A 25,167-nucleotide genomic window follows, 5' to 3' on the forward strand; every position below is an offset into this window, starting at 1 on the left:
GGGACTTAAAAATAGTACAAAGCACACTTTGTAGGACTGTTTGATAATTATTTATCAAGTGTCATATATATCCACATTGTAATCCATGTTTTTTTTTCCCAAGAGAAATAAAAACGGATGTCCACAAAAAGACTTGTACAAGAATATTCAGAGCAGCACTATTTGTAATAGCCCCAAACTGGAAACAACCAAAATGTCCATCCACAAGAGAATGAATAAATAAATTGTGGTATATTCATTTAATGAATATTGCTCAGTAATGAAAAAAGGGATAGATTACTGATAAGCCAATCAACGTAGGTGGATCTCAAAAGCAGTATGTGAAGGAAAGAAGACATAAAGCCGTACATACAGTTCGGTTCCATTTATGAGATTCTGGAATACAGAAACTACACTACGAAGAAAGACACATGAACGGTGTGTATCTACGGGTGATGAAAGTGGGGGAACTTTCTGGAGTGATAGAAATATCTTATATTGATTACCCAAGTATATGAATGTATCAAAACAAATTAAGTTATAGCTTATGTACAAAAAACCCCCCAATCATTTTGACACTTCATGTCATAAAGGGTAGATGTTCTTTTTGTGTAAAAGAAGATAATGAGTACACAAACCATCAACATCTATTAAGAATAATTTTGTGGGCTCCCAGAAAACATAATTATTGGAAGGTATTGAAAAGACACTTTAAAACAGAGAAAGACATAAGAAAAATAATCTATCATCGGGCCAGCCTTAAAAACACGTTGACACTTTTACAATCCACTTGTAAATGAGTATGGAAGTCAAGTCAAACTTCTAAAGATAAGATATTAAAGAGAAAAACCAAATGTCTCAGCAGCTAAGTAACTCCAGGTAGGGATGTAGTTACGTTCCTGGTTTGTACCCTGCCTCCTGAGGCTTTGGAATTTTCTTCAGCAGAACAAGGGAGACTAAATAAAACCAGTAAGAGAATGTCTTCTCTACCAAAATCACACTAAAGAATTAATTTTTTCAGTAAAAACAGGTGAAAGAAAGTTCTTTAGCAAACTCCAATGCTGCTTAGCTCAGGTAGTTAAAACAGTCTAGAATTTTCTCCTGTCATAATTAAATGTTTTCTTGTGCACTGAAATCACTCACACATTTTCCTAAGTTTTGCTTATACTCGACCCTGTGATATTGGCTAATTTGGGGGAAAATATGAAGTTCTGTATTTAGTTAGAACTTTGAGGGGTGCCTGGGTGTCTCAGTCGTTAAGCGTCTGCCTTCAGCTCAGGGCGTGATCCCGGTGTTCTGGGATCGAGCCCCACATCAGGATCCTCTGCTGGGAGCCTGCTTCTTCCTCTCCCACTCCCCCTGCTTGTGTTCCCTCTCTCACTGGCAGTCTCTGTCACATTAATAAATAAAATCTTAAAAAAAAAAAAAAAAGAACTTTGAATCTGAGGTTCGAATCCCCAGAAGTGGACCCCTGGCTCGAGGCTTCATATGGAAGAGCTTATTCAGAAAGTGCTCACAGGGAAACCCCTAAGGCCCCAGGGCAGGGAGGTGGGACAAGAATGTCAGCAAGAAGGGAGCTGTGGGCAAAGTCTACTCCATGAGAGGTAACTTTGGCCTGGCCCTTCAGGGGAAAGTTGGAGAGGAAGCTTCACCTCAGAGCGATCCAGGACTCCAGTATGGCCCGAAAGCTGGTGGCCTTGCAGACTCCTGCTCCTGCCTGTCATTCCCAGGGACTCAGGCTCTCCACCCACAGGAGTGGGCTCTTCTGAGAAAGAGCCAGAAGTGTTGCTCTTGGAAGCAAAAATGCATTGGAGTTAAGGGGTGCCTCAAAATGGTAAAGAGAGACCTGAAACACCAACTTTATTTTGGGACACTAATACTATTATCGGCTCAGCACTAGAGCATTCTCAAAACGTTTTGCCACCCTTTCTCTACCATGATATATTTGGATTTCTCTTCGTCTTATATCTCTTGTGCTCTATTTACTATGTTTTTGTCCACTCTGTGCGTCCTTTTCCCCCCTCTCTGCCTGGTTTCTTTTGAATTGCTTGGATGGTCCTTCTTCCTTTCCCCCCTTTCTACTGGTTTGAAAATTATAAGTTCTATTCTCTTCTGTCAGTGGTTGCCCTTGGATTTTTGTCGTGCACATTTGACTGATGGGATACCAAGTCACCGATCTTTCTGTCATTTCACTAAACATGCAGAAGCCTTAGGCTCCTTCAGTTCTTATCATCCCTTTACAATTTCTCTGTAATTTTTGTCCATTGTTTTTTATTTTTTTTAACCCTCCCTTTGGCTGCTGCTGCTGCTAATTTTGTAGTCAATATTCATCTAGATTCAGCAACATGGCGGCTCACCACTGCCACTTGCAACGACTCCATTATTTGGGTTCAGTTTTCACATGTACCTCAGTACACGATTTCTTTCTTCTTTTAACAAATACCGATTGTATGTTTCCTCCGTGTGAGAAGTATTCTAGGCAACAAGGATTACGGTGGGAAGGAGACAGACAAGGCTCCCGCCCTCGCGTGACTGCCTGTGAGAATGGGGGTAAACTCTGCGTATCTGTCTGAAATGCCTGCGTTGTGTCTCCTCATTCAGGAATGGTAGTTGAGGATATAGCCTCTACACTGACCACATTTTCCCTCAGCATCCTGGGGGTTACTGTGGTAGAATCAGTTCTGCTCCTTCACGGGTCTTCTGTCTCTCTTCTCCAGCTATTTTTAAGACTGTCTTAGTTTTTGTTTTCTGCATTTCACTATTATATATCTAGGGGTAGCATTATTTTTATTTATTTTCCCCAGAACTTGAAATGTGTTTTTTAATATAAGGATTCATATCTTTCTCCAATTCTGGAAAACTCTCAGAATTTTCTCTCCAAATGTTGTCTTTCTTTCCATTCTTTCTAGTCTTATCTTCTGGAGCTCCTATTAGGCACATGCTTGTTTATTTATTGAATTAATTGATTTATTTTTAAGAGGTGGGGAGGAGCTGGGGGAGACGGAGAGAGAGAATATCAAGCAGGCTCCATGCCCAGTGCAGAACCCCCCATGGGCCTCAATCCCACAACCCTGAGAGGATGACCTAAGCCAAAAGCAAGAGTTGGACACTTAACTGACTGAGTCATTCAGGTGCCACAGGCACATGCTTGTTTTAATTTGTATAAAGGCTCATAAATCTTAGAGCTCAGGCTTGGCATGGACTTGACCTACGCTTTCAGCTGAAACATCAGTTCCCAAACAAAAACATTGTTTCAACTCTACAAGAAAGGAGAGGATAGGATCCAGTCTAGCTCAGCTGACCTCCATGTTTTGGATCTTCTCACTCAGCCTCCCCATTTCGCTCTTAGACACCACTCCATTCTAGGGCTAGATGGCTTTTTTTTTTTTTTTAGATTTTTATTTATTTATTCGACAGAGATAGAGACAGCCAGCGAGAGAGGGAACACAAGCAGGGGGAGTGGGAGAGGAAGAAGCAGGCTCATAGCGGAGGAGCCTGATGTGGGGCTTGATCCCACAACGCCAGGATCACGCCCTGAGCCGAAGGCAGACGCCCAACCACTGTGCCACCCAGGCGCCCCTAGATGGGTTTTTTGAAAAGAAACTTAATCTTCTATTTCTAGTTTTGGACAAGTTTGCATTTTGGACTTCACACATTCAAGTAGCTAATCTTACTCCTGAATCATATAGAATAATAGCACTCCTGTTGTGTTCTGGGTCCTGGGACTCTCAGAGCTGCCATGGGCTTGGCCCCTGGGTGGGTGTCCAGGTAGCTTCTCTGTCTCCCTGTCATGCAGATGGGACCACCATGCTGGCTACTCTTTTTAAAAAAGATTACACACACACACACAGACACAAACACATTTTTTTAAAAGATTTTATTTATTTATTTAACAGAGAGAGACAGCCAGCGAGAGAGGGAACACAAGCAGGGGGAGTGGGAGAGGAAGAAGCAGGCTCCCAGCAGAGGAGCCTGATGTGGGGCTCGATCCCATAACGCCGGGATCACACCCTGAGCCGAAGGCAGATGCTTAACCACTGAGCCACCCAGGCGCCCCACAAACACATTTTTTTTATTTGGAAGGGAGTTAGGAATACAAAATTTCTCTTAGGTTTTAAGAAATACTTTTTTTTTGCTGTGTGTTTATATATACGTGTGCGTGTGTGTGTGCGTGTGTGTAAATATACTATATAAATATGAATTTCACCTCTGTGCTCAAATCCCAAGAAAAGACTCTTCTTTGAGTGATTATGCGACTATTTGTTGCAAGTGCAAATGAGAAATTGGTGATCAATTCAGTGCAAACTACCATGCCAAAACCAGAGAAAGAAAAGGGCAATGACATCAGTAATGACAAAGGCATTTTTTTTTGCACAGTTAATCCACTTGGAAGGTCATCAGATTAAAACAACAAAAAGCAAAACACACAGAGAGATGCTGCATCTCTATGCCCCCACCCCGAACCATGGGGCACACTGTGTAGATTTGTAAGAGCCCTTACAAATAGAGGCTCGGACAACCAGCTAAATACTAAAGTCATGCAATGGTCTCTCCTAGAAGGGGGGAAGCATTCATCATGAGTCATCGACTAGAAGTTTATGGCTGGGAAACACTGTAACCCTATAATTTGGCTCCTGTAGGCCACATTCTTCTTTGGGACAGAAGCCACAGGTCAATTACTGCAGTTGGTGAGCTTTTCTTCTGGGCGTGAGTCAGGACCAATTTTGCATGAAGGAAGAGTTTCCCTTCTGGCACTGGCTCACTGCAATTATGGAATCCTATCATGAGGCTGTCGAACACAGTATTCTCCAGGGAGCTCCCGAGGGAACCTGTGAGGTTACTCGTGGGACACTCTGCCTTGGGGACCATTTTCTACGGTGCCACTCAGCTTCTCCTGTCCATGACTTCTTCGGTGAATTTCTCTTCTTTTCCCCAAGATTTTGGATTCTAGAATAACAAATCACATAAGAAAGTCATACGTGTGATTTTTATACTCATCCTTGGGATCAAGGAACACTCCAGCCAAAGTTCCCTTGCTTATATGTATCTCTTTCTACCTATAGGAATACGTGGCCCTTCCCTCCCTCCTTCCTTTTCCTTACAATTAATGATAAACCTGTTATATGAAATCTGTGTTGCATTCACACTGCGCATTTGGGGCAGATTTTACACTTTCTCTGATGTGATTGTCATGACAGCCCTGGGGAAGGAGGGAGCATGATATAGCTGGAAAGAGATACTCTTAAAGAGAATAGGAATTTGAGAGACATATGGAGATTCAAACATTGTCCCATCTGTACCACATATATGGTATGGAAACTTGTTCCATTGCTTTTGAGCCTTCCTGTCCACATCTGTAAATTAGCAATGATAACCTTTCCTTTATACCATTGCTTTGAAAGTTGGAGATATTTCAAAAAAGTGCCTTGCACATTACTTAATACATAGAAGTCCTCAGTGCCTTATTGTTATCATGATCCTTTCTATTATTAGTTTGAATTTAGACATAAGGAAACTGAGCCTTGGTGGGGGAAGGAACTTGGCAGAGAACATAAAGGTAGCAAGTGGCAGAACCAGCACCGGGTCTATGGCCTTTGGACCCCCATCATCATTCCTCCTCTCTCCTTACATGGGATGTGTCATGTTGCCCTCTCCTCCAAGGGTGGAGGTGGGTGGGGAATGCCAGTGTCCCTATTGTGCCCTTTCTTCAAAATGACTTTAAGGGAAAAAAGACTCTTCCTCATGTATTTGAGTTGGAAGGGAATTCATTGCTTGGATTTGTGTCTCCTTTTCTGGACTTTAGTGACTTAAGAGCAGTGAAACTTTTTTTCAATCTTCAGGGAATACACAGGGGAGTATGGTGGTTTTGTGCATGGTAAGAGAGCCCATGGAAGGTACTAGAGAAGGCCAAAGACCCCTACTGTGGGATTATCATCCTCAGGGAGGTGGGCGATGGCCCCATGCTGTCTGAATGAGTGGGCTGTGAAGGATGCTGGTTTATTTGTACTCTCTACTGTGTCCTCTTTTTCACTTGTTTGAGATGTATTACAGAGTTTTTCCCAAGAGTTTACCTTTAATACCAACAAAGTAGTATTCAAAGGAACTGACTGTGTGTCAGTGTTTCTCTCCATAGCAGAAGTCAGATAAATAACAAAGATGATTTATAGCAGGCTTTCTACTTCAATGATATTACAAGACAGAAGGTAACTCCAAAGCAGAGATAGGACCTTTATATTGTGTGGTTTGAAATTGTTCCTTTAAAATATCTGTTCAGAAGGGTGGGCAGTAGTTTCCAATGCTAATGACACCTACTATGTGCTTGTGTCATTTCTATTTAGGGTGCAGCTCCTTTAGATATTGTTATAGGAGGCAAGCAAATGTCTTGTGTATTTGAAAATGCTAGAACTAACCATGTCAATGCTTGAAGTAAGTATGATCTCTGTTATCAAAAAGAAAATCACCTGGCATGTTACCTTAGCACAAGAAACCCAGATAAACTGCTTTGGGAACTGTCTCTTTCATACCTCGCTGTACTTTGAAAGTTCACCCAATTACAGTCCCTGAGTTAGGTCATTAGAAGTTTTATTTTCCTCCACCTATCTCTCTTCTCACCCACCTTCCACATCCAACACTCTCTGGCAACTTCCTTTGACTTCAAGAGGCAACAGCCTGGAAACTTTTGTTCTGTAAACAGTATTGAGAACAGAAACTCCATGCTGTTTCAAAAGGCATTTTTTTTTTTTTCAAAATGACTTAGAACTGTCTAGGAAAAAAATGGCATGGGGGTATCCTTGGGATTTTGAATGAATCACTACTTTTATACCCTGGAAGAAAGACTTGGTTTAGTGAACAAAGAACTACGGGACATCTATCCTCATAGTTATACTGTCATACTGATTTGAGTACCGAGATGTACAAATAGGACATTTAGAATAATATTAAAATTTATTCTTGTGCCAAATAATATGAAAAGGGTAATTGAGGACTTTTTCTGGAATTCTCAGTAGCTAACAAACTACGTTAATAGAAAGACATACTTACCTGTTCAATCATTTCTTTCATTTCCTTGAATGACCTGAAGAATAAGGTGAATCGAGTAGTACCATAAAAATCAGTCAAGAAAACATACCAAAAAATCATTTATTAGTGTGAATATGGTCTTCGTCATGTGGAGAATTCCCTTCGAGCTTCTTGGTAGCTCAGTGGGATAAGCGTTGTCTCCCTTTTATGGATGAGGAAGATGATTCACAGGAATGAAAGTAAAAATCCCAGCGTTTATTACTTTGTAAGTGGCAGGGTATTAAAGCAAGTCTGCATTGAATTTCAGATATCAAGCTTAGGGCAATCACATAAGTGTACTACTTCCCCAGACGAAGTTTTTTTCTGATAATAAATAGTAAAGTAAAATTTCACTTGTCCTGGGCATTAAAATAGACAGATGTCCGAGCTTAAACAGTCAGGCAGGAAGATTTTCCTCTTACTCAGCCTTTTGTTTGACTCAGTCTTTAACTGATTCGGTGAGGCCCACCTGCATTAGAGAGGGCAATCTGCTTTACTCAGTCCACTGACCCAAATATTATTCTTATCCAGAAACACTGTTGCAGACATACCCAGAATAATGTTTTACAAGTGTCTAGGTACCTCAGGGCCCAGTCCAACTGACACATAAAATTAGCCATGAGAAGTGAATGCTATAGATTGAATATTTGTGTCTCCCCCAAGTTCATATGTTGAAGTCCTAATCTCCAATGTGATGGTATTGGGGATGGGGTCTTTGGGAAGTAATTAGGTTTAGATAAGGTCATGAGAGTAGGACCCTCAAGATGGAATTATTGCTCCTAGAAGATTCTCTCTCTCTCTCTGTAGGACACGTAAGTACACAGTGAGAAGGGAGCCGTCTGCAAACCAGGAAGAGGGACCTCACCAGAATGGCACCATGCTGCCACACTCTGATCTTGGACTTCCAGCCTCTGAAAGTGCAAGACAACACATCTCTGTTATTTAAGCCACCTAGTCTGTGATGTTTTGCTAGGGCGGCCTGAGCCGATGGTGATGCTATTGGTAACAGTTAGGAATACCCTGAGCTGCAAAGTATAGAAAACCTAACAATGAGTCAAATTAGCAAATGGGTGGGTATTTCTCATGTTGTCAGAAAGCCAGAGTGAGGTGGCAGTCCAGGGCTCAGGAATGGCATAGCCATTGTCCACTCCCCAGACCTTCTCCTTGCATTTCCCTGAGAGACACCATCACCCTGACCTGCAAGGGATGCTGGGGATTTGAGTCTTTTGCTTTCTAATTTCTAGAAAAGGAGAATTTGGATATGTCTTAAAAAAGGTGACAGGAAATACCTGACACATTGTCAAAGAAAAAATTAGAGCAAGAAGGGCTAAGCAAAATCTAAATTATCTAGGTCCAAATAAAAAAGGCTCATAGTTTAATTTTTATTCCCTTCCCATTTGATACTTAAGTAGGAGAGTGTCAGATCATCACGAGGTAAAAATCATTTGGACAGATGGGTCCTTTCTAGCAGATATAAAAATTAATTAATAAATATTTAATGAACACTTGGTATACTTCCGTACCAAATCCAGTGCTTCGCGTGAAGCACGGGGAGCCACTCTACCTGGCCATTTGTCGCAAATGAACAAAGCCCCTTTATTCCGACATAATATTTGTCAGAATATAAATTGTATTCAACTAGACTCAAAGGGCAACTACGTCCACTCTAGGCTAGATCTTAAAAAGTGATTCTTTCACGCCAGAGCCTCTGGTTTACCTTTTAAATCCCTTTCCAACACACTTCCTCTCTCTCTCGCTCCTTAATTATCCCGGTGGAAGACAGTCTTCGTTTTACCCACATTCTGTGCTCATCCTGGGATGGACCGACCTTTACCTCCTTACCCCTATCACTTCGCCCCAGCTCTTCCTAGTTCAGGCTGAACCACAGTCAGAATGGATTGCTCACCAGTGGTGAGCCCCAGACTTCCGTTTCCACTTCTCCATTGGGCACATGGGACTAGTGCTTCTCTTCTAGCTGCTCCCCTAATCCGTCCTCACAGGGACTCTGGTCTGTCCCCTTGTACTCAAGTGAATCTTGGGAATTTCTCTGCTCCCACTTGCATTCTAACTCCTAGGTACCCGTGGGTTTATTTTTCTCTCTTGTTTGATTTCTACTCAGCTAACCCTCTTGCTCGCTCCTTCCAAATTTGCCCTACAGGTCCATCAATTTGGGAAAAATTCATCAGATAGGCGTGTGGTGGTGATGGTCACAAGGATGCTTTTGGAGAAAGTCTGCAACACGGTGTTTGCTTTTCAACATAACGTTGACAAGTCTTGAAGGTGAAATACAAGGATAGACAATCCCACTTCGTAAAAACCATTATTTTGTGTGTCTGGCAGTGATTATCAATGGGAGACCAAATATTTGCCAATAAGCAATTGTGTACCCTGGCTCCCTAAAGCGTCAGGCCATGATTTCAGATGGCGGTACTTGGGATGACTTAATCAAAGAGAACAGTTCTCCTGGTGGAGAGGCAGGGATATGAAGGATCTAGTTCGGTGGTTATACATCAGGACCGAGTCATAGAGCAGCGCTTGAACTAATTCCTTCCTTTTACATACCTGCCCTGAAGCCAGTTCCATCCTAACCCTGCAAGTTGGCTCATTAGGTAATTCAGTTCAGAATCCCTTATTAAATAAACTGATTCCAGACGTTTAGACTGTCTACCAAGAAGCCCATTTGTTAATGTATGAGGCTGTGACCTAACATCAGTGCTTAGTTAATCCTCTCTTCTATCACTTCAATGAGGACAAAATACTTGCACTTTCTAGATAAAGGGTTTTAAACCGGGGTCCATGAACTTCGTGGAGCTATGTGCACAAAGGAGATGCTGCCCAGTGTCTGCCACATGGCCTTTGTCCCAATAGATATTTGCCAAAGGGATGAGTGCAGGAATCAATGAAAGCTCATTTTGTCGGAGACAATGGGGCAGCCTCATTTCAGGAAATACAGATGTTCATGCGCTTTTATAGACCTATCGCTTTTCTGTGATCCAATGCCTTTCCCACACGCTGGTAATTGAAATCGAAGAGATAGGTCCCATTTAAACTGGCAGAGACTGCTTTTTGTGCATTGCCAGAAGCTGCGATTTAAAAAAAAAATATATATATGTATATATATATGTCATATAGATATATGTAAAATCTCTTGAATGAGGACCGGTGGAATTATGTCTTAGCGCAACTACCTGTGCTCCTCCTTGGGCCACCATGCTCTCGTTCTTTGAATGACACATTTGGCTCAGTTGACCACTCTGTCTTCCATGACTCTTTTGAAAGCAATGAATGAGGGGCACCTGGGTGGCTCAGTCAGTTAAGCATCTGCCTGCGGCTCAGGTCATGATCCCAGGGTCCTGGGATCGAGTCCCGCTTCAGGCTCCTGGCTCAGGAAGCCTGCTTCTCCCTCTGCCTTCAGCTCCCCCTGCTTGTGCTCTCTCTCTCTCTCTCTCTCTCTCTGACAAATAAATAAATAAAATCTTAAAAAAAAAAAAAAAGAAAGCAATGAATGAGGGAAAGCAGAGAAAATACTGCACATGCAGTCTGACCTTGGCCATGAGTCTTGACTGCACCAAGGACTGGACATGGTCTTCGGGAGATCACAGCCTCCAGTTCCTTCAGGCTTATTAAGGATGAATAATAGTAAAAATACTTGATAAGGTTAGCATAAATATTAGATAAGCCATTTCACATCAAAGCACATTATAAACTGCAAAATGTTACCTTGTTCTAAAGAACTAACATTATGACTTTTATTATTAGTGGCAGAAACTTTGCCACGAACAGAAGTGAATGGCTAAGGACGGGCTCTGGCCAGCCATCAAAGAGAGGAAGGTGACTAGCTGGTGCCAGCAGCTCCCTTGTGACCAGTAGCCAAGCTGAGACTCCACAGAGGTGACCCTGTACCCTAACAGCCACATAATCAGGGCCCCGGCGTGCCCTGCGTAGCCAGACAGGCTGCAGCTTGGCAAAGGCGTGACCCAGCAGAAGTTCATGTTCATAATTTTCCTATGATGCCTGCTTCACCTTCTGTGGCCCTTTGCTATTTTTACTGCTGTCATGCTACTCCAAGGCCAATTCAGTTTAACAAACATTTACTGAGGACAGAGAGAAAGCCAGAAATATTTATGACCTAAACGCTACCACTATGTTGTTTCTGTTCCTAGGAGGAGATCTGTCCACCTCTTCTTTTCTTCCGGGATAGAAAATTATCCCTTTCCAGAGGTCTGATAGATATCATATATAATATCCTTTTGTTTAAATCCTTTTATTCAATTTTGTCTGTAACTCTGACAATTAATAAATACTGAGTGTCAACTATGTGCTGGGTACAGCGCTGTATTTATTTCAGTTCAAGTATGAAGTGAAAGTTTATTTCTCCAAATTGTTATCAGTCTGCAAACCTCTTATGGACTAAATGTGTGTACGTGTGTGTGAATCATTAACCATTTCTCTTTGTTACAAAGTGACTCTTTTGTTCCGTTTTTCCATCTATCCAATTTGTGCCAGCATCAAACAATTTTAGTACTATTTTTCTGTAATATGCATTGCTGTCTGATAAGATCGTTCCTTCTTCATTATACATTTTCAAAAATTACATATACTCCGTAGGCTTTTCTTCCTGGTGACATTTAGAGCAATTTTTCAAGTAAAAAAGTCATGTTGGGATTTAGATTCAATTTATATGAGATGTAAATGATTTGGGAAAATTGGTCCTTTTTAAATATGTTGTCTCCCACCTGAGTCAGAGTGCTCTTTTTCACTGACTAGATTCTTTATTCGTGCCTTTTATTAAAATATTGTGGAGTTATTCATGTAGACCACACATATTTCTCAGGTGAATGAGATTTTTTCTTTTCCCATTACAACTTCAGCAGCACAATGAGAATTGGTGTGTGTGTGTGTGTGTGTGTGTGTGTGTTTATTTTCTTCCAGGTTACCTATCAAGTTTTATTAATTAAAGAAGTTTCTTAGATTACTCTCTGGGGCTATCTGACAATAAAATCATACCATCCCACATGTTTTATTACATCTTTTTCAATAATCTAACCCTTCACGCTATCTCATTTTTGCTTTCAGTGAGCAGTATTTCTATAATATTAATAATAGTGAAATCGGACACATTTATTTTACCATGGATATAGCTTTTAGATTGAAATAGATGGCTTTCATTATGGTAAAGCAGTTTTCCTCTATTCCTGTATTTTAGTATTTTATCAAAAGAATGTCACCAATTTTTAACATTTGTTCTACTTATGCTAGGAACATTAATCCACTTATGCTAGGTATTATGTATATTTAGACCATATTTTTCTTCTTTAATCTACTTGTGTCAAGTGTTATATTAATAGATGTCCTCATCTATTTATAGCACTTCTCCCTGAAAAGAAATAACTTGAAGAGAGAATCTTAGTAAAAGATTTTCTCATACCAGGTCACCGTTGCAATTAAAGTGTCCTTAGTCCCAGGGTGTGTGTCTCTGGGGTGACTGGTTTCTAATCTGGGCTGCCATCTTGAAAGCAAATTTGTAGTTTTCAACTCTAACCAGAGTAAGGGGTCCTGTTGAGAAGCCTATGGACCAAGGGTCCACTTGAGAGGTCTGAGCTGTTCCAGGAACAACCCTCTATTTCCAAGGCTTGCTTTTGTGATACTGTTTTTCATTTGTTCTTTTTGGACCCCTGTGGGCAGCCAACATTACTGTTATTTTTCCCTCTACTCTTGGAGGAAATCAGCCCAGAGAACAGAGAGGCTTTGGTGGTTCCTCAGCTTTTCTGTAAACAGTTACCTGCGTGATCTGTTTCAAATGGCGTGATTTTCCAAACTGGGCTCCATGGCATCTTCTGGAAGGATTTGCTACAAGTATAACAAATAATTAAAGGGTCCGGCTGTTTGTCTTCTCTCTCTCTCACTCTCTCTCCTTCCCCCTACCCCAGCCCTTTGTTTTAGTCTTCATAGTCTCTTTTCTCTATTTCCGTGTTGTTGGACACTTGCCTGACAAGATGGGTGGGATTAGTGGCCACAAGACCTCATAAACTGTAAATGCTGAAAGCTACAGAATTTCCACAAATTCCCATTGCCTCTCTTAAAACAGTTCGATGGTGTGCTTTCAACCGTGGCTGAATTTCAGAATCACCTGGGGATCTTCTCAAACATGCTGATGCCTGGGCCCACCATCCACCAGTTAAATACGCCATGGTGGCCACATGGGAACTGTCTTTCCAGCAAGGCCTCTCAGGCACTTGTCTTGCTTCTCTTCTCAGGTACTTCTTTCCGGTTCTACAAGTGTTAGTTTACTTGTTGGATTGGTTGTCTCGGGGGCAGAGGGCTGAGTTAGCCATTCTTCTCAGGTCCCGGCACAACATTATCAAGGTTAATGCTTATTCCTGCCTCCTCCTCACCCTTTCCTGCTCTTTTCCTTAGTTGTAACATAATGTTCCTCTTCTGTTCCAGGATCTCACCTACATTTGATTATCATGTCTTCTTAAGATCCTCTTAGCTGTGATAGTTTCTCAACTTTCCTTGTTTTTGATGACCTGACTATATGGAGGAATACTAGTCAGGTATTTTGTAGGCCGTCCTTCAGCGGGGATTTGTCTGATATTTTCCTCATGATTAAACCTGGGTTATGGGTTTTAGGGAGGAAGACCACAGAGGTAAAGTCATTTTCATCCCCTGATATTAGAGGTACGTACTATCAACATGACTCATCACTATTGTTGACTTTGATGACCTGGCCTAGGTCATGTTTCTCAGATTTCTCACTGTAAAGTTATTCTTTTTCCTCTTTTTCCATGCTGTGTGCTTTGGAAGGATGTCAGATACAGAGCCCACTGTTAAGGAGTGGGGGGTCCTATTCACCCCCTTGACGTAGAGCATCGACATAGACTATTTGGCATTCTTTTCAGGAGAGATACCTCTTCTCCTCACTTCTGTTTATTTATTTGATCATTTATTTATATCAGCTCATGAATATTTATTTTATACTTTGAGTTATAATCCAATACTTTATTTACTGCTCAAATTAAATTGTTTTAGCTGGCCTCTGAGAATGCTGTCGGTTGGCTTTTGTGTCCATTTGGCATACAACTTCTCTCTCCCTCTCTCTCTTTCTCTGTCGTTTACCACTTGCTTTGCTCTCTCTTACTCTCTCTCTTTTAACTACGTCCTGCTTTTCTGGCACCATAAGATGCTTCAAGTTCATCTTCAGCATTTTCTTCCTCAGCCCTGGAATCAGCCATTTCTCCAAGGATCCTTGGTTCTTTTATTTTTATTTATTTATATTTTTTATTTTTTTAAAAGATTTTTTATTTATTTATTCGACAAGATAGAGATAGCCAGCGAGAGAGGGAACACAAGCAGGGGGAGTGGGAGAGGAAGAAGCAGGCTCATAGTGGAGGAGCCTGATGTGGGGCTCGACCCCATAACACCGGGATCACGCCCTGAGCCGAAGGCAGACGCTCAACCGCTGTGCCACCCAGGCGCCCCCCCCCCGGTTCTTTTATTGAGAGTCTTATTAAAAACCATAATCTTGGCCCTAGGTGTCCTTACTGTTACTGGGCTGCTGTTCCTTCAGGCCTCTCCATTGACAGAGCAAGGAAATACATGTGTTTATTTTTTATTTTTATTTTTATTTTTTATTTTTTTTAAAGATTTTATTTATTTATTTGACAGAGATAGAGACAGCCAGCGAGAGAGGGAACACAAGCAGGCGGAGTGGGAGAGGAAGAAGCAGGCTCACAGCGGAGGAGCCTGATGTGGGGCTCGATCCCATAACACAGGGATCATGCCCTGAGCCGAAGGCAGACGCTTAACCGCTGTGCCACCCAGGCGCCCCGAAATACATGTTTTTATATCACATGGCTACATGTGACCATCTGTATGGCTATTAAGCTAAATTTGAGTTCATACTTGTGTTTCCAACCACAATCTGTTAGCACGTGGATCATTGAAGCCTCCTCCCTGTGCTTATCCATAATCTCTCACTCAATAGTGAGAGACCTGGTGCCTACCCTCCACCACGCACTTACTGACTTGTCCTATTCTGCTGTATCAGAATGATCAACACCGACTCCCATGGAAAATGACTTTATCAACTAGGTACAGGGCCACGGATAGTGTCTCTTGCCTTTAGTCTTCTGATTTCATTCATTTCCAAAGTGACTAGTCTTCTGCATCATTCATTTCCAAAGTTACTTGGCTCAGCACCTTTATCTTCCACCCCCTCTGCTGAAGTCATTTCATGCATTTGTCATACAGTTAGATTCACTTGCCACAGTCTGCATTCCATCTTGGGATCCCCTGACCTCCTAAATGATTTTTTTAAAAAGATTTTATTTATTTATTTGACAGAGAGAGAGACAGCCAGCGAGAGAGGGAACACAAGCAAGAGGAGTGGGAGAGGGAGAAGCAGGCTCCCAGCAGAGGAGCCTGATGTGGGGCTTGATCCCAGGACTCTGGGATCATGCTCTGAGCCGAAGGCAGATGCCTAACGACTGAGCCCCCCAGGCGCCCCCTAAATGATTTTTTAAATTTACATGCATTAAGGTTCACTGTGCTATAAGGTTCTATGGGTTTTGTCAAATGTATAGTGTCTTCTTTCTTGGAATATTGTTTTACCATAAAAATTATTGTATGTTCATCCTCACCTAAAAATTGGCTCTTCTGGATTCATACATGATTTTTCCCACAAATAATTTATTTCTTTACTTAATAAGCACACATATAGCTCTTACCATGTCCAAGCACTATTTTTGGTGCTTTACAAGTCTGTTTTCATTTAATCCTTATCATAGTTCTATAAGAGAGGTGCTATTATTAGCCTTGTATTATAGACAAGGAAACGGAGGCAAAGAAAGGTTAAAGAACGTTGCCAAGGTCACACAGCTAGTACAAGTTTGTCAGCCAAGGCAAACAGTAAACACGGCTTCTGATTAGATGTTCATATCACATTGGTAACTGGCTGGAGCCAAACAGAGGCTTCCTGCATGGCTGACCCCTAGTGAAGCTGAGCTCTGGTAGAGGGCTCTAGGTACACAGCAAGCAGCCGCTGAGATGGAGAAGCTTTGAACAGTTTCCTCCAGCGGTTGTGAAATTGATGAAATGGAATAATTGATGGTTGCTTTACTGAATAATTTACCAATCTGATCATTCAGAAAAGCAGTAAGATGTGAAATGGGAAAACAAGGGAGAAATGAGTTTGGACCAGGGAAGGATCCATACGAACCCGCGAGGTTGAACACTGCCGGCCAGAGCCAGGTATGTTGAAGCAAGGCAGGTCTCTGCGGGCCTCGCTTCTGACTTCAGAAGGCAGAATGTGCTAGATTGCCTGGCTTGCTGCTTGCCACACAGCGCTGCTGGAGAGCCTGCATCTGCTTGCGGTGGACTCGGAGTTTGTCTTTTTCTCACTTATCTGTTCTTTCTGCATGAAAGTCTATTCTCATTGCCTAGAGTGCGGAGCCGCTCATGGTATTAGGCTTCTTCCGTAGACCCACCAGATCCTTGTTGTGAATTGGGGAACACTGCGCCATTGAGGAAGGATTTTTGCCTGTTGCCTTGCTTAATCTGTACAGCTGCTTTTTTTTAAAAGAAGATTTAATTTATTTATTTTAGAGAGAGAGTGCAGGGGAGGAGCAATTAGAGAGGGAGAGAAAGAATCTCCAGCAGACCTCGTGCTGAGTGTAGAGTCCGACATGGGGCTCGATTCCAGGACCCTGAGCTGAAACCAAGAGTCAGATGCTTAACCAGCCACACCACCAAGGTGCCCCTGTGCAACTGCTTTGAAGGTCGTGTCATTATCTGTACTTCGCAGGGGAGGACCAGTGCACAAGAAGGGTAAACTGTTCCGCTCAGAGTCTCAGCAACTCACTTCTGACTGTGAATTCCCTTCCTCCCACTCTTCTGCGGTTGCTTTGCCTCATCCGCCACAGGGAAAGAAAAATCAGATGCGAAGTCAAAGAGCTGGCTCTCCGTGATAACAACTCCATTAATTTTAGTCATTTCTGCCTTCTTTACCCCATCCATTATCCCACATAGACATCTGTGAAATATCACTTGGGAATCAAAGACATTTCCCTTGTAGTATAACTTTAAGATTAAATGGCCATTTCGAACGTTCATTTTTCTAATCTTGTTTAGTGTCTGTACTATGAGCACTTTTGCTGCTCTCCAGGCTTTCGTAGTAACTTATCTTAATTAACTGCGAAGAAACCGGAATGACCAGGCAAAGAGAAATGATGTCGGCTTTACAATCAACTCAGACAAATAAATAGATGGAACAGAATTTTCTGGAAGGGTCCTGTAGATAGTCTCATAGTCTTGTTTGGAGAATCTCAAGAGACTTGTACCTAGGAAATACTCAAGCCTAGTTTTCCATTTCTCACTATTGAGATTCCAGATGATTCCTGTACAATGACAGTAATAACCACTAATTCTGTATACTAATGAAGAACTCACAAAGTGCTTGAGTCAGGATCTAAATGTGGATTAGACACGTCCAACTTCCTTCCAGTTCTTATGGCATGTACTAAGAGCTAGACTTCTCCAGCATTCTTGTCATTTTACCTAAACAGATGGGCCATGAGCAAGTATATCAGATTTCTTTGCTCAATGGAACATACTTTCAGTTGATTGTATGTATGAATTGTAGCAATATTTGCATATAATAAAATACCATATCCATGTGTTGTGGCTAGTTCACTTATATTACAATGACCATCTAGCTGGATTTTAAACAGATTGGCTTGGGACCAATAACTTTGAGATATTAATATTGATAACCAAAGAATAATCAAATGGGAGACATTATAAAGAGAGATTTAGTTATAAGATAACTGGATAACTATGCAAATTATGGGCCATAATTTGTTCAGTTTCACAACAATATTAACACTGAAAACAAAAACTTTCACTTTCTGTTATTGTTCAGAATTCTTCTAAGCAAAGTTTCAGTGATGGTCAGAGATCAGGTCCATCATGGGCCATTTTTTCTTTGGGGACTCCATGGACAATTGGCTATAACTACCAACCCACTGTCTTTAACTTTTGCTCTGAAAATGACAGCTTAGCAAAGAAGGTGTTGCTCATAATTATTCCCATTGCTTATCTGAAACACCGTAGATGAAACAACAGTTCTGTGTGTTATGTCTTTCCCCCCACTGCTGGTCAGCTGGTATCTATTAAAATCCGTCCATATTAAGGGGTTTGGGTGGGAAATAGGATTATTGCTAATTTTATTTGAGGATAAGGGATTCTTTCAATCTTTCGGATTGCTAAAAGTCCCTAAATTTCTGTAAAGCACTGTTTTATTGTAAAGTGCATTGGGAGAACTTCAACTCAAAAGAATGAATTATTATAGTAATATACAAATATTAAATATCTTAATACAAATATTAATAAATAATAAATATCTACATACAAATATTAAGATATCTTAATATCTTCTTTTTGTTGTTTTTAATTAGCTTTTGGTAACAATTCTTTTTTTAAAATTAAATTAAATTAAATTATTAAAAAAGATTTTATTTATTTATTTGAGAGAAAGAACAGAGCACGCGACAGAGCACACAAGGTGGGAGGAGGGGCAGAGGGAGAGGGAGAAGCAGGCTCCCGGCTGAACAGGGAGCCCAACATGGGACAACAGCGGTCTTTTTTTTTTTTTGAAGATTTTATTTATTTATTCGTGTGAAAGAGAGAGAGCACAAGCTGGGGGAGTGGCAAAATCTTCAACTACACTTGATAATTTAACTAGGTACCTCTATATTTCTGTGAGTATTGATTTTTGTATTTTGAGACTATTTTGTTAGGAGCATACCTGAAAAAGCAGATTTTATTTTATTTTTATTTTTTTAAGGGTGCATATATCTTTTTATTTTATTTTTATTTTTTTCTGTTTTATTTATTTATTATTATGTTATGTTAGTCACTATATAGTACGTCAATAGTTTTTGATGTAATGTTCCATGATTCATTGTTTGCATATAACACCCAGTGCTCCATGCAATACGTGCCCTCCTTACTACCCATCACCAGGCTAGCCCATCTCCCTCCCCCTTCCCCTTTCCCCTCTGTAGCCCTTAGTTTGTTCCCAGGGTCCATAGTCTCTCATGGTTCATCTTCTCCTCTGTTTCCCCTCCTTCATTTTTCCCTTCCTTCTCCTAATGTTCTCCTTGCTATTCCTTATGTTCCACAAATAAGTGAAAGCCTATGAAAATTGTCTTTCTCTGCTTGACTTATTTCACTTAGCATAGATTATGTTAAGTGAAAAAGCAGATTTTAAAACAAATATCTTATGGGTTTTTTTCCCTATTAAATATTACTTGACAACTTAATGTTTGTCTTAAAACTTAATTTTTTTGTCCAGTGTATTTTTTGATTGTCTTTTTATTTTTAAACCTGTGTGTTTTTTGTTTGTAGTGTGTCTCTTATAGACAATATTTTGACCTTGTTTTGTTTTTTTTTTAAGATTTTATTTATTTATTCGACACAGAGAGAGAGATGGCCAGTGAGAGAGGGAACACAGGCAGGGGGAGTGGGAGAGGAAGAATCAGGCTCCCAGTGGAGGAGCCTGATGTGGGGCTCAATCCCAGGACTCCGGGATCACGCCCTGAGCTGAAGGCAGACACTTAACAACTGAGCCACCCAGGTGGCCCAGACCTTGTTTGTAGTAGCCAATTCAGTAGTCTCTGTCTTTAATTGGTAAGTATAACCTGTTTACACTTATCATAAATACCATTATGTTAGTTCTTATTTCCGCCATTTTATTTCATATTCTCCATTTATTGCACTCCATTCCCTCGCTCCCTGTCTCTCTCCATATCTGTATTTTTCTATTTTCTATTGGATAGATTTTAATTTCTTCCACTAATTCGAAGATTACACATTCTATTTTTGTTCTTATGATGGTTGTCCCTAACTTAAGACCACTATTGTCTATATTTGTCCTGGGGATTTTCTTAAATTAGGGATTTTTCTGGACTCATAGAGTTGAGGATTTTTTTTATCCTTTTCCAAAAGAGTAATCTATATTAGCTTATATGATATTGGGAGTATCCATTTTTTGTAGGTTTTGCCAAGTTTGTATTAAAACTCTGGTCTTAGTGTTATTTTTTAGAAGAATTTCAGTGATAATTGTACCTTAAAAAATATGAGTATAGGTTCACTCATGTTTTCTAACATGCTGCATCAGTACTATATAACATATATTCCCTAGGAAATAGCTGACTTTATTTATATTTTATGTGTATTGTTAGAGTGTTGTACCTACCATTTTCTTATAATTTAGAAAATATTCAGATTTTCTTTATGTATGGTATTTTTCTCATGTTTCATGCTTTTAATTGGGTCTTCTTTCATTTTTACTTAGGGTATATGCCAAAGATTGATTTGCGTTTTTGGGGGGAAGGATCTTTTCAAAGAATAAACTCTTGGTTTTATTAATCAGGTGTTTGTTTTGTTTCCTATATCAAGTTAAATTTTTAATAAAGAATGTTTGGGTCAACCAGGAAATTAAAGAGGAACTTGAACAATTCATGGAAACCAATGAGAACAAAAACACATTGGCCCAAAACCTATGGGATACTGCAAAGGCAGTCCTAAGGGGGAAATACACAACCGTCCGAGCCTCACTCACAAAAGTAGAAAAATCCTGAATGCACCAGCTAACCTTACATATAAAGGAACTGGAGAGAGAACAGCAAATAAAACCTAAACCAAGCAGGAGAAGAGAAATAATAAAGATTAGAGCAGAGATCAATGAAATAGAAACCAGAAAAACAGTAGCACAGATCAATGAAACTAGAAGTTGGTTCTTTGAAAGAATTAATAAAATCAATAAACCTCCGGCCAGATTTATCCAAAAGAAAAGAGAAAGGATCCAAATTAATAAAGTTACTAATGAAAGGGGAGAAATCAAGACTAACACCAAGGAAAGAGAAACAATTATTAGAAATTATTATCGGCAGCTATATACCAATAAATTAAGCAACCTGGAAGAAATGGATGCCTTCCTGGAAACCTATAAACTACCAAGACTGAAACAGGAAGAAATTGACAATCTGAATAGACCAATAACAAGTAATGAAATTGAAAAACCTCCCAAAAAACAAGAGCCCATGGCTGATGGATTCCCAGGGAAAGTCTACATTTAAAGAAGAAACATTTAAAGAAGAAATAATACCTATTCTCCTGAAGCTGTTTCAAAATATAGAAACAGAAAGAAAACTTCCAAACTCATTCTATGAGGCCAGCATTACCTTGATACCCAAACCAGGCAGAGATCCCATAAAAAAGGAGAATTACAGACTGATATCCCTGATGAATATGGATGCCAAAATTCTCAACAAGATCCTAGCCAATAGGATCCAACAGTACATTAAAAGGATTATCCATCATTATCCATCCCATGACCAGGTGGGATTTATTCCTGGGATGCAAGGGTGGCTCAACATTCACAAATCAATCAATGTGATAGAACACATTAATAAAAGACAAGAACCATATGATCTGTTCAACTGATGCAGAAAAAGCATTTGACAAAATACAGCATCCTTTCCTGATTAAAACTCTTCCGAGTTTAAGGATAGAGGGAACATTCCTCAATATCATAAAAACCATCTATGAAAAGCCCACAGTGAATATAATTTTCAATGGGGAAGAGCTGAGAGCTTTTCCCTTTAGATCAGGAACATGGCAAGGATGCCCTCTCTCACCACTATCGTTCAACATAGTACTAGAAGTCCTAGCCTCAGTAATCAGACAACAAAAAGAAATAAAAGATATTCAAATTGGCAAAGAAGAAGTCAAACTCTCTCTCTTTGCAAATGATGTGATACTTTATGTGGAAAACCCAAAAGATTCCACACCCAAATTACTAGAACTCATACAGCGATTCAGTAATGTGGCAGGATACAGAATCAATGCACAGAAATCAGTTGCTTTTCTATACACCAACAATGTAACTGTAGAAAGAGAAATTAGGGAATTGATTCCATTTACAATAGCACCAAAAACCATAAGATACCTAGGAACAAACCTGATCAAAGAGGTAATGGATCTGTACTCTAGAAACTACAGAACACTTATGAAAAAGTGAAGAAGACACAAAAAGATGGAAAAACATTCCATGCTCATGGATTGGAAGAATAAATATTGTTAAAATGTCTATGTTGCCCAGAGCAATTTCTACTTTCAACACCATCCCTATCAAAATGACATGGGCATTTTTCAAAGAGCTTGGAACAAGGAATCCTAAAATTTGTATGGAACCAGAGAAGACCCAGAATCACCAAGGAAATGTTGAAAAAGAAAAACAATGCTGGGGGCATCAGGTTGCCTGACTTCATGCTGTATTACAAAGCTGTCATCACCAAAACAGCATGGTATTGGCACAAAAACAGATGCATAGATCAATGGAACAGAATAGAGTCTCCAGAAATGCACCTTCAACTCTACGGTCAACTAATCTTTGACAAATCAGGAAAAAACATCCAATGGAAAAAAGACAGTCTCTTCAATAAATGGTGTTGGGAAAACTGGACAGCTATATACAGAAGAATGAAACTCAACCATTCTCTTACACCATACACAAAGATAAACTCTAAATGGATGAAAGACCCGGATGTGAGACAGGCATCCATCAAAATCCTAGAGGAGAACCTAGGCACTAACCTCTTCAATATCGGCCACAGCTACTTCTTTCATGACATGTCTCCAAAGGCAAGAGAAACAAAAGCAAAAATGAACTTTGGGGACTTCATCAAAATAAAAAAGCTTCTGCACAGCAAAAGAAATCATCAATAAAACTAAGAGGCAACCCACAGAATGGATATTTGCAAATGACATTACAGAAAAAGGGCTGGTATCCAAGATCTATAAAGAACATCTCAAACTCAACACCCAAAAAACAAATAATCAAGTCAAAAAATAGGCAGAAGACATGAACAGACACTTCTCCAAAGAAGACATACAAATGGCCAACAGACACGTGAAAAAATGTTCAACACCATTAGCCATCTGGGAAATTCAAATCAAAACCACATTGAGATACCACCTTACACCAGTTAGAATGGCAAAAATTGACAAGGCAGGAAACAGCAAATGTTGGAGAGGATGTGGAGAAAGGGGAACCCTCTTACACTGTTGGTGGGAATGCAAGTTGGTACAGCCACTTTGGAAAACAGTATGGATGTTCCTCAAAAAGTTAAAAATAGAGCTACCCTATGACCCAGTAATTGCACTACTGGGTATTTACCCCAAAGATACAGATGTAGTGAAAAGAAGGGGCACGTGCACCCCAATGTTCATAGCAACAATGTCCACAATAGCCAAACTGTGGAAGTTGCTGAGATGCCCTACAACAGATGAATGGATAAAGGAGATGTGGTTCATATATACAATGGAATATTACTCAGCCATCAGAAAGGATGAATACTCACCATTTGCATCGACATGGGTGGAACTGGAGGGGATTATGCTAAGTGAAATTAGTCAAGCAGAGAAAGACAATTATATGGTTTCACTCATATGGGGGACATAAGGAATAACACAAAGGACATTAGGGAAAGGAAGGGAAAACTGAAGGGGGAAATCAGAGGGGGAGATGAACCATGAGAGACTATGGACTCTGGGAAACAATCTGAGGGTTTCAGAGGGGAGATGGGTTAGCCCAGTGATGGGTATTAAGGAGGACACATGTTGTAGTGAGCACTGGGTGTTACATGCAAATAATGAATCATGGAACACTACATCAAAAACTAATGATGTACTATATGGTGACTAACATAACATAATAAAAAATAATAATTTTTGATTTATTTCTGATACTTCCTTTGGGTTCAATTTGCAGCTTATTTCCTAGCTTCTGGTGTATAATATGTAATCCTTACTTTAGTATTACTCATTTAATAAGAAGCATGCTCAAGTTTACATTAGTTACTTTGAACAAGCACAGATGACGGGTTTATAAATGCGACGCTTTCACTGTTGTTCACTCCAAAATATATTATTTTAGTCCTGTCTTCCTGTTTTACCAAAAAGCATATTGGAAGTTTCCTTCATTTGTTTGTTTCTGATTTCTAGAAGACTGGATATAGTTTTGGTTATCCTTTTTTTATTAGTAACTTTACGTTCAGTAAATACAGCCTTTTGGAACTTTTAAAATTCTTTGTGGCTTAATACTTAGGATTTTGGAATGTCCATATGTATTATAAAACAAGCGTATTTTGCTTGTCAAGTACAAAGTTTTACAAACAATTGTCTCTCTCTCAAACACACACACACACACACACACACACACTTTCAGATGACATATCTCTATTGGGTTATTAAATTTTCCTGTAAGTCTTCATTTTTATCTCTTTTTACCAAAGGAAGAATTTTTGAATCCAAATTTGTCAGTTCCTCTTTCATTCCAAAATTTTTGCCCTAGATATTTTGATTCTATATTTTTAGTTACATAAAGTTCATGACTATTATAACATCATTTTGATTTTACATTTTATCATCACAAAATCACTCTTTTTGCCTCAGCTCTTGCTTTTGACTTTGTATCATTTTTGCCTCACGTAGAGTTTTTCTGTCTATTTTGTTTTTCTATTTTACATGGTTCATCCTTTCCCATTTTTATAAATTTTTAAGGTTTATATGTCATCCTATTTTAGACATGTCATTAGTAACATAATGCTGGATCTTTATTTATTTTAAAAATCTTATTTTGATAATCACTTCTTAATGAGAAAGTTTAAGCCATTTACATTTATTATCACAGGCTTCATATTTTATGCTTTTTCTATATGCTCTGCTCTTTTTTCATTTCCCTCATTTATTGGCCTTTTATGTGTGTGCATATATGTATGTGTGGACTTTTTAATATATATATATGGCTCTTGCACTGATACGTTAATTTGACAGTGTATAGAATTCTGGGTCCAAAAATTTACCCTTGAAACTTCAAACATATTCGTCTGATCTGTAGTAATTTTCTAGTGATGCTGATGAAAAACAAAATGTAAATTTTTTAGGGGGCCACTGTTAAGTTCTTTAAAAATGTTATGCTTTTGTTGCTATCCATGGAATTCCAAAGTTTTACTAAGATATAGTCCATGTGAGTCATCTATAAATTTATTAACTTGTTATTCA

At 39.7% G+C, this 25,167-nt stretch overlaps 1 protein-coding gene across 2 annotated transcripts in view; it reads left to right on the plus strand.

Moving 5' to 3' along the window:
* The first annotated feature begins 16,033 nt into the window (after nucleotides 1–16,033).
* LOC148107556 (uncharacterized) overlaps nucleotides 16,034–25,167 on the plus strand; it is a 73,548-nt gene continuing 64,414 nt past the window's right edge. For both annotated transcript variants that reach the window (XR_015722043.1, XM_087856560.1), the window contains exon 1: nucleotides 16,034–16,290. Coding sequence is in view for 1 of the 2 variants with exons in the window: in XM_087856560.1 (XP_087712686.1) it covers nucleotides 16,207–16,290 (84 nt within the window). In the remaining variant the exon portion in view is untranslated. The remainder of the gene's footprint in view (nucleotides 16,291–25,167) is intronic.

The sequence above is a fragment of the Ursus americanus genome, chromosome 28, assembly GCF_024610735.1.
Source record: "Ursus americanus isolate L20-20 chromosome 28, mUrsAme1.1.p, whole genome shotgun sequence".
Lineage (NCBI taxonomy): Eukaryota > Metazoa > Chordata > Mammalia > Carnivora > Ursidae > Ursus > Ursus americanus.